This window comes from Onychomys torridus, chromosome 10 (assembly GCF_903995425.1).
Source record: "Onychomys torridus chromosome 10, mOncTor1.1, whole genome shotgun sequence".
Lineage (NCBI taxonomy): Eukaryota > Metazoa > Chordata > Mammalia > Rodentia > Cricetidae > Onychomys > Onychomys torridus.
The window spans coordinates 98,593,350-98,604,291 of NC_050452.1; the positions used below are offsets into that span (position 1 = coordinate 98,593,350).

The following is a 10,942-nucleotide window of genomic DNA, read 5'->3' on the forward strand; positions in this document are numbered from 1 at the left end:
CCTTTAATGTCAGTGTTCAGGAAGTAGAGGCAGATAGATCTGTGAATTCAAGGCCAACCTGGTCTACAAAGCCAGTTCCAGGACAGGCAGAGCTATTACACCTTGTCCCAAAAAACCTAAAGTCCTTTCCGCCATCTTTCCGTGCCGGCACCATGGTGCACATGAATGTCCTGGCTGATGCTCTCAAGAGCATCAACAATGCTGAGAAGAGAGGCAAAAGTCAGGTCCTCATCAGGCCCTGCTCCAAAGTCACTGTTAGGTCCCTAACTGTGATGATGAAGCATGGATACATTGATGAGTTTGAAATTATTGATGACCACAGAGCTTGGAAAATTGTGAACCTCACAGGCAGGTTGAACAAGTGTAGAGTGATAAGCCCTAGATTTGATGTGCAACTCAAAGACCTAGAAAAATGGCAGAACAATCTGCTCCCATCCTGTCAGTTTGGCTTCATTGTACTGACAACCTCAGCTGGCATTACGGACCATGAAGAAGTAAGACGAAAACACACAGGAGGAAAAATCCTGGGACTCTTTCTAGAGATGTAAAACACATTAATAAAAAGCCTCCACGGACTGTGAAGGAAAAAAAAAATCTGCTCTTCCAAAGCCCCAGGTATGAACCTCAGCACCCACATGGAACATAACAGCTGTGTGTTAATTCCAGTTCCAGAGGATTGGACACCTCCTAGCCTCTACAGGTACCAGGCATGTACATGGTGCATGGATATACATGCAAGCAAAACACCCATACACATAAGGAAAACTGAAAAATATCTAGAGAAGATGAACTTAAAGGAAGATTTATTTGGGCTCAGTTTCAAAAGATTTTGTCCATGGTCTGACCTATTGTTTGTTGGCTGTGGTGGTTTGAATACGATGTCCCCTCTAGTCCCTGGCATCTGAACACTTGGTTCCTGGTTGGTGGCTATTGGGGGAGGCTTTGCAGTAACCTTGCTGGAGGAAGTGTCACTGAGGGCAGGTTTTGAGAACTTAGAGACGGACACCATTTCAAGTTTGCTCTGCTTCTGGCTTGTGCTGTGAGCTCTGGGTGTCTCTGTCACCAGGCCCGGTACTCGCTACTACTCTTCCCTTCTGTGATGGTGAAAGAATCTTATCTCTCTGGAACCACAGGCCCAGATAAAGCCTTCTGTAAGCTGCCTTGGTCATGATGTTTAATTACAGCAGTATAAAAGTACAGGGGCCTGAGGCAGAAACACAAAATTAAAAACTTTGTGTTTCTAGTTCATCATGAGCATCAGGACTTACATGTGTAGTCTCCCAGAGTCTAAATTGTTCATGCTCTTTGCCATCCTCGCTTCCTGTAGCAACCAGAGGAAAGCAGAGACCAGATGTGATCCTGTGTGCCTGCTTCCTGATCAATCACTCCTCAAAAACTGGAGATGGAGCCTGGTTTCCTGCAGATGTCTAGATTGAGCCAAGTTGTTCTCCTCACTGAGCAGGAACCTAGTGCTTCATGTCAAAGATCAGTTAATACTCCTCAATATATCCAGATTATCTTCAGAACACCTCCTCTTTCTTGAATCCCTGTGTTCCAAAAGCTTCCTCTCCCTAAATAACTTAAAACTTACTTTCTAGGTAGTCAGTCCGGTGGAAGAATGTATAGTCTCATTGACAGATGCAACAGTAAGTACAATGCGAAAGCCAAGCATGAGAGTGGCTTGTGTTTTGTTATCCCATCCCTTGAGAGACAAAGGTAGGAGGATCACAAGTTCAAAACTAGCCTGTCTCAAAACAACAAAGGTACAACGTTTAATCAGACACTGACAGCGTTATCAGTGCCTCTGGCCAGATGCTGAGGCCATGAGAGAACAACTGGATTACATGTCACAGTGTTTGGAAGTGCAAGACTGCCAAGATCTCACCTAACTTTCAGCAAGTCCACGCGAGGTGTCCGGGCAGTGGGTGGATACGAGATGAATTAAGAGCTGAGGATATTTTTGTGGGTTTGTTGGTTGGTTTTCTTTCCTGAGAGCCACAGTAGACTTATGTACTTAATGTCATTTACACTGACCTCTTCTGGAATTTCTTTCCCACGTGAAGCTGTGTTTCATACTGCTCGTAGGTGGTACTATAATCACCATATATATCTTCTTTGCACTTTGAAGCATTAAGTGTTTTGCCTGGATGTATTTATGCAGAAATAACCAAGGAGGCCAGAAGAGGCCATTGGATCCTGTATACATGGACTTAGTTGGAAGCCTCCATGGAGGTGCTGAGAACCGAACTCAAATCCTCTGCAACAGCAGCAAGTGCTCTTAACCAGTGAGCCATCTTAACCAGTTCTTCTGTGCTCTCCTTAGTCTTTATATTGACAGCACAATGAGCCATGCATTTGTAAGTGCTTCACATATATTCAGACTACTTATGCTGGTGGTGGTGGCGCGCGCCTTTAATCCCATCACTCAGGAGGCAGAGTCAGGTGGATCTCTGAGCTCTAGGCCAGCCTGTTCTATAGAGCAAGTTCCAGGACAGGCACCAAAACTACAGAGAAACCCTGCCTCGGAAAAAAAAAAAAAATACAAGCCCACATAAATGAGTACTCCCATTTATAAGGTAACGTGGGGGTGGGGTGGGGGATAGTTGTAGAGAGATGGCTCAGTGGTTAAGAGAACTTTCTCCTCTTGCAGAAGACCCAGGTTCGATTCTCAGCACCCAGCCATTTAACTACAACTCCAGTGCTGGCTGCTGAGAGCACCAGGCATGCTGGGGGTGCACTGGGAGTGCATAAATGTACATGCAGGCAAAAACTCACATGAATAAATAAAGTTAAAAAAAAAAAAGAAAAAAGAAAAGAAAGTGAGGAAAAAGAAACTTGCAGGATCACTCAGCCAAGTTGCGGAGCCTATGTTTCAAGCCAGCTCAGGATGTCGAGCTCTAGTACTCACTAAGGTGCACATACATGGTAAAACAACTTGTGTGTCTATGAATGCCACAAGTCTGGTGCAGTGCCAGCGAGGCACAGAAGTTATGGATGTGAGTCACCCAACTAAGGTGCTGGGAACCAAAGAGGGTATTCTGGAAGAGTAACAAGTACTCTTAACCACAGAAGCTGGCCTCCAGCCCTCTATTTTTTGTAGATGTAAGGTTTATTTTGGTGGGTATGGTGGCACATGTTTAATGCTAGCACTAGAGAAGTAGAGGTAGGCAGAGTTCTAAGCCAACCAGAGCTAGAGAGAGACTGTCTGAAAAAAAAAATTTACAAGTGTTTTATCTGTGTGGGTGCATGTGTGTCTGGTGCCCTGAGTTCCTAAGAGAATGTCAACTCCCCTTTAATGAAAGTTAGTTATAAGCTGTCACATGGGTGCTAGGAGCTGAACCTGGGTCTCTGAACTACCGCGCCATCTCTCCAGCACCCCTCCCCTTCTTTTTTTTCTTTTCTTTCTTTCTTTTTTTTTTAAGATTTATTTATTTATTATGTATACAGTGTTCTGCCTACATATATGCTTGCAGATCAGAAGAGGACACCAGATCTCATTTTGGATGGTTGTGAGCCACCATGTGGTTGCCGGGAATTGAACTCAGGACCTCTGGAAGAGCAGCCAGTGCTAGTGCTCTTAACTGCTGAGCCATCTCTCCAGCACCCCTCCCCTTCTTAATGTATGTCTGTGATCTATGCACGGAGATGGCCAGAGGCTGATGGTGGTTATCTTCATCATGTTCCACTTTATTTTGTGTGCATGTATGTGTACATTGCCACAGTGCGTCTGTGGAGGTCAGGGGACAATTGCAGCACTCAGTTCTCTTACCCTGTCACCGTGCTTGGTGGCAAGGGCCATTAGAAATTCTACCGCAGTTTGATTTTCTTCCTGGTGTTTCAACTGCTATCCCATACAATTCTACCCTGGGCATTCAAAACTACGTATAATGTGCAAAATCCCTCTCATCTGCAGCAAAGGAGCCCAAAACCTAAACCACCATCCCAGTGCAACTTTTCCTGGTCTTACCACCTCAGATAAGTGAAATAGCTAATGCTAAACTGCCTGATAATTATCCAGGCAGATAGTTAACCATAATCTGTGTTTTGTCTTTCTACAACGCTAAAATTTATTGAATAAAAATAAACTCACAAGGTACAGTGATTTTGTAGACAACAATTTTCTTGATAGCTCTGGGCTGAGGCAAACACAGATTCTTGTAATATATATCAAAATTGGGACTTGATATTTCCCACTCCTTTTCTTTTTCATTGTAATAAATACTACCAATGTCAATGCTATTAATCAAAAATGAAACCAAGAGAGCTTTCATGACTCCAGTGTTCCCCTCCATCTGTTGATCCCATCTAAGTCATCACCTGTTTTATGGGCTTTATTCTTGAAATACATACATTTATTCTGTACTTACATTTGATATTAATTGAAACTGGTCTAGTCAATTATAAATTTTATTCTCTCATGTTGTGTCTGGTTCTATGCTTAGACTCCCAACTTCTCTAACCAATTATTTCTCAACGTGATCTTTGATAACCATCATGTTTGAAGTATTTCCTTTAATAGCATTGTGTTTGTTTTCTTCAAAGTATTTTCTACAACTTGTTGCTTCCTTCTAACTTGTTAATTCATTTTCCCTCTTCTTTGCCAGAATTAGAAATTTTGAAAGCAGAACATACAGCTAAATTACTTCTTATTCCCTGTTGCTTAGTACAATACTTGGCATATATAGTCAACTAATAAATAATTGCTAGGTTAATTTATTATAGTAATTAACTTATGTTTTTCTATTTACTGAAATCCTCCTCAGAACTTCCATGAGAGACCAGAGATGATTAACTACAACTAAATTGTATAAAATAAATGGAACATTTGATGAACAGAAAGCCTAAAAATGATTGCTTCATCTTTTATTAACAGTTATTCTAACATGCGACTGAAATTTATAGGAGAGGATAACAAGTTTCAAACAGCCTTTTTTCTAGTTTAATTATGATAGCAACAGTTCTGTTAGAACTTTAGAATAGGTATTGTCCTAATTAGAGCATTGACAAGATATAAACCTATCATTCAAGTTTGTAAATCTCCTTAAAGGAAAATTGAAAACACAGCCACAAAGAGACTCAGAACATACACTTTCTTTCTTTTCTTTTTTTTCCAAACATTTATTTATTATGTGTACAGTGTTCTGCCTGCATGTATGCCTGCAGGCCAGAAGAGGGCACCAGATCTCATTATAGATGGTTGTGAGCCACCATATGGTTCCTGGGCACTGAACTCAGGACTGTTGGAAGATCAGCCAGTGCTCTTAACCTCCAAGCCATTTCTCCAGCCCCTGAGAGCATACATTTTCCACATACTTCTTGTAATTGAGAAAATGTATTCTTAGCTGGGTGTGGTGGCACACACTTGTAATTTCATCAACTGGGAGGTGGATGCATGGGGAACACCACCTGAAGGTAAGCCCAGGGTACATAGTAAGAATCTGCCCTAAAAATTGAGAATTAGGAATGTAGTTTAGCATTAGAACAGTCATAAACCATGTGTAGGCCTATGTTTTATCCCTAACATGCACACATATGGGGGGGGCAGAGAATTTACCTTAGTAAGGGGTTCAGCTAATGGAAAATATACTTCGTCTTCAAATAAACTTTATATGTACCAATGTGCTACTGTCCACCAGTGTATGTATTTGCAAGCACCTCTATAAAGCATTATCAACCCTAGCATGTGGATTAGCACCACTGTCATTGCATCTAGTAATTGATTTGTGAATTGTGACTATAAGCCTGAAGAAATTAACCTAGTGAAGTAATCCAGAATAATAGAGATCTAGTTTGAACTAATTTTACATTTCAAGTGCTGAATTATTATTTAAGAGTTTTTGTAAAATTTAATTCAAATGTTGTTCTTTTTGATTTTCCAGATAATAGTTAACACTACTTACTTTATATTATGGCTTAAATTATAATTGTCATATGACTATAACTGCTGGCCTTTAATGCCACCACATTATTTTGTTTTCAAAAGAGCTTTTTTATATATTGGTAAGCACACTCTTCAGTGGGCCTAAGAATGATCAGGATTGGTATCATTATGCCAATTTTATAGATTATAAAACAAACATAAACATATGAATTGATTGGTGTAGAAGCAGTCCAGGCATGTGGCTGAAATTTAAAGGGTTTTCAATTATTATTTACTTGCTCTTGCTATCTCTCTGAATTGGGTTGCTATAACCTAATTAACAAGTAAAGACTACCTGTAAATTCTTAGATAATACTGAAATAAAAATTAAGTGGCCTGTATAGAAGCCATGCCAACTTATGTTGATCTCTCTCCCCCCCCCCCCACCATGTGTATGAATATACAGGGCAGAAGACAAGATTGGGTGTCATTCTCCAGGTGACATCTATCTTTGTTTTATGTTTGTGACACAAGGACTCTCAAAATATGCTGTTCTATCAGTGACTCCCAGGAATCCACTTGTCTCTGTCTTCCTGGAGATGAGATTATATGTTTGTACTTAGCACTTTTATGTAGGGTCTGGGAATCAAACTTTGGTCCTCATGCTTCTAAGAGAAATGCTTTATTGATGCTAAAATCCCAGTGTATGTTGATCTTTATGGACTTTTCAAATATTTCATTATATTTTCCTGTGAACATTCTATAGTATTTCCTTGTATTATGTTTCTTTGGTAAATCTTATTTTATTTTGCCAATTTCACCCCTTCCTTACCCACCCAACTTTCTTTATTTTTTAAGTACTTCAAGACTAATTTGTGCCATACAAACATTCTTGGATATGTGGTCTTCCACTGAAGAGTGGTTGACTTACCAAGGACTATACTATTAAAGAAAACTGTCTCTCCTTCTACCAGAAGCAAACAATTTCCAATAGTTCCACAGCTTGGGGAGGGTTTTGTGTCCAACTCCACCCTTTGTGCTGGGATATCCTCTGGATTGACTTTGCACAGATTTTGTGCATGCTGTTGTAAGCACTTTGAGTTCATATATGCAGCTGCCCTGTTGTGTCCAACAGTCAGTATTCTCATAGCAATCCACCACCTTAGGCCTTACATTCTTTTTGCTTCCTCTTCCAAAATGATCCCTGAGCCTTGGAATGGGAAAGATAAATCTATGTTACCTCTCAGGCTGAGAAAAAAAATTCTGAAGTCGCTTTTTCTATATATCTTGATCTGTTGCATGTCACTGTGTTAATAACCATATATTGTAAACAGAAGCTTCTCAGATGAAAGATGGGAGATGCATTGATGTGTGGATAAGCCGTTTCTGTTCATTTAATTCTTTGTTCAATTATCTGAATAACATTAACATGTTCTCCCCTAGCATCTATGACTATTTTTAACCATAGTTTTTTAGACTAGTGATAGTGCCAGTTACAGTTTTTATCTTGTGCAGTGGAATTTAAATCCAGTCAAAAAAGTTTGGACATGTGTGGTTGATATATCGGGCACCCCAATAAACTTATCTCGAGGTCAAATAACAGAACAGCCACTATATTAAACATAGGTTTAGGCAGTGTTAGCACATGACTTTAATCCTAGGATTCTGGATCTCTGTGAGTTCAAAGCTACACTGGAAACAGCCAGGCATGGTGACACACACCTTTAATCCCAGGAAGTGATGGCAGAAAGCAGAATGGTATATAAGGCATGAGGACAAGGAACTAGGGGCTTTTTAAGCTTTTAGCTTTTAGCAGTAGTTCAGCTGGGATCCATTTGGATGAAGACTCAGAGGCTTTCAGTCTGAGGAAACAAGATCAGCTAAGGAATTGGAAAGGTCAGGTTGGATGTAGCTTGTTCTGTTGTTCTGATCATTCAGCACTCATCCCAATATCTGGCTCCAGGTTTGTTTTTATTAGTAAGACATTTTAGAAATTCATGCTATCTGCATGCCTCTATTGCACCATGTATTTCCAGGTCTGTCATTATCGCACTTCACAGGGTTCATTACTGGGTACTTTTGATGATTACTTTTCTAATCTGGTTGTTTATGTAGACCTTTCAGCACTATGAAAGCTAGCCATTAGGGTTGGAGCTAATAGGTATGTACCAGATTGTTTTTAGCATGCTCTGACCCAACTATGTGGTATTTTTAGCAATAGATTCTTGCCATGAAGTTCTAGATGGTAACTGTGCTAGATAATTTTAGATCAACTTGACACATACTAGTGTCTTTGGGAAGAGAGGACCTTAATTGAGAAGATTCCTGCATCACATGAGCCCATGAACAAGACTTTGGGGAATTGCCTTGATTAACGATTAATGTTGGCAAGCCTAGCTCAATGTAGGTGGTGCTACCCCTGAGCTCATAGCCCATGGAATTGTCAAAAAGCTCCCTTGAGAGCAAGCCACTAAGCAGTACTCATCTCTGACTTCTATACTAGTTCTTGCTTCCTGGTTCATGCTCTGTTTGAGTTCCTGCCCTTACTTCCTTTAGTGATAGACTTTGATTTAGTACTGTAAGAAGAAACACTTTCTTCCACAACTTGTTTTGGGTCATAGTGTCTTATCACAGAAATAGAAACCCTAACTAGGAAAGAAATTTATACCGGGAGTGGGGTATTGATGACAGGACTGATAGTTTTAGGGAAACTGTTGGGCTTTGCTCTAGAAAAGTCATTGGGTGCTCATAGCTCAGTGGGCTGTGTGGTGAGAATGTAGAAAATAATGCTGAGAATGCAGATAATGGAAGCTTGCTCATGAAGTTTCAGAGGGAAGCAAAGACACTACTAGGGCCGTTTGTGTGATAATGTGTGTTATGCAAATGTGGCATCTGGTCCACTGAAGCTGAAAAGTTGTGATTAACAGGAGACTATCAGCACTGGAGTTGAGTTAAACCTTTGTTTTTCTTAAACAATGGATGCTGGTCAGCTGGAGCTGAGCAATCATCAGTGATTAAGAAAAGACTAGAATTATTTAAGATAAAACCTTTTGAGAAGTGACTCCTCAGAGCCAGTACACAGAAGCTATGGTCCAGAATAGGCTAAGGCTGTATCTTATGCTGATAGACAAAGTTGATAATGTGTTAGGTGGTAAAGAACTAGAAGGCATGAAGAAGCCACAGAGAACATCTGAGGCACTGTGTAGCAGGGCTAGAGTCACAAAAGAAATGTTGAGAGATGCTATTGGTGAAGATACAGTCAAGTGCAAGAGATCACAGGATTTTTGAAGAGGCCAGAACAATACTATGTATGACCACCAAAGCCAACAGCAGCTGTAGGGTGGAGCTGGCCTGAACCTAGGAAACAAGCTGTACTTGCTTTGTAATGGTAGATGCGAGAGATGGAGACTTAGGAACCTGGAGGTATGAGTAGGTCTCATATATCAAGCACAAAAATTTATAATATTGAATTTTGGTTGTACTTTCATTTGGTTGTGACTGTGTCCTAATTCTTCACATTTGGAGTAAGAAAGTATTTAATTTATTATTATTATGAATATTATGTTATTTAAAGAATCTCAGTTAAGAGGCTTTGAAATTTTAGAAAGATTTTGGTTAAGAATTTTTAAGCTTACTTTTTTTATCTTTTGTCTTTTTCTTTTTAGGTTTTATGACATAGCTTGACTGGTGTAGAGATTGATAATGTAGACCAGCTGGGATTAAAGACCTGCATCTCAATGCTCAGGTTGAATATTTTAGAGAGGCTATAGGTATTTTAGGGTGACTATGGATATTTTAGTGTATTTGGATTTTTCAGTGAGCCTTAAACTTTCAATGTAAAGAAACTGAACTTTTAAAGGTTTTCAATTTGTAAAGTCTGTTGGACTTATTTCAAAGAATGTTCTAAACTTGTATTCTGTTTTAAATGTTTCTTTTACTTTTGATATTGTAATAAAAATATTTCACCTTCCCTTTCCTCCATACATACATTTCTATATACCTATCCTTGCTCTTTTTCAAATCCATATCCTCTTTTTTCCATTAATTATTTTTAAGTGAGTATTTGTACATGCATGTGCATATGTGGTGGTATTGTGTCCCCCAAAATATTGTGCACCCTAATAAACTTACCTGGGGTCAGAGAACAGAACAGCCACTAGATATAGAGGCCAGAAAATAGTCCTTTCTGACTTCTGTATCAGCGCCTACCTCTGGATTCCTGCTTGATTTGAGTTCCTTGTCAGATCTCCCCTCCCTCAGTTACACACTGTGATGGGATGTGAAATAAAGCTTTTCCTCCTCAACTATTTGGGTAATGATGTTTTATCACAACAATATAAACCTCAACTAGAACAGTAACCAAGAGGCACTTCAAGAGTTGTACAGTTTTTGTGTCTTACTGGTCAACAACTCCAAAAGAAATAAAATATTACTAGATTTGAGCTTTTTTTTTAAAACAATGTGTTTGGGTTTAGAGAAGGGGTGAGCCAATTCCATCTCCAAAGCCAGCTGGGAATTTGGGCGTAGTTTTTTTTTTTTTTTTTATTACTTTTTGTTGGAGTGGGGCACGGTAGGTATCTTATGGGGACACAAAGAAAAATTTAGGATTATGGAGTAGTCCATGAGGGTAAACCTCTGAGCCAGTTGCCTTGAAACCATTGTGGATGTCGGATCATCTGGGCCATGGTGTCATCGGAGACCTTTTAGGTGGTCTTGGCTGATCAAACCAGATGCATCTTAATCTGGAACAAATCCATAGTCTCTGGCTTTCTGTGGAAATAAAAGCAGAGACTCTTTTTTAAAGCAACATATCCTTATATCCAAATTTTGAAGTCAAGGTAACTTTAAAATTAACATATTTGTTTAACTCAAAAGTTTTTACGATCAAATCTTTTTTTGTAGTTAAAAATCCCAAAGACAAGACAAACCATATTTTTTGTGTAATATCTATCTTTGTAAGACTGAAACACTGTTGTGGCTGTTGGCTCCACCCACCTCAGCTTCCCAACATGGCGGTGGTACAGTTTACCACCAGCTCTGGGTCTGGAGCCATGTGTACCATCAACTATCAGAAGCAGTTCT

At 39.7% G+C, this 10,942-nt stretch overlaps 1 protein-coding gene across 1 annotated transcript; it reads left to right on the top strand.

The window, feature by feature from the left end:
• The first annotated feature begins 77 nt into the window (after window positions 1-77).
• Window positions 78-636, top strand: LOC118592509 (40S ribosomal protein S15a-like). The gene has a single exon (XM_036201545.1). The coding sequence runs from the start codon at window positions 153-155 to the stop codon at window positions 546-548; it is 396 nt and encodes a 131-aa protein (XP_036057438.1). The 5' UTR covers window positions 78-152; the 3' UTR covers window positions 549-636.
• Window positions 637-10,942: the final 10,306 nt, after the last annotated feature.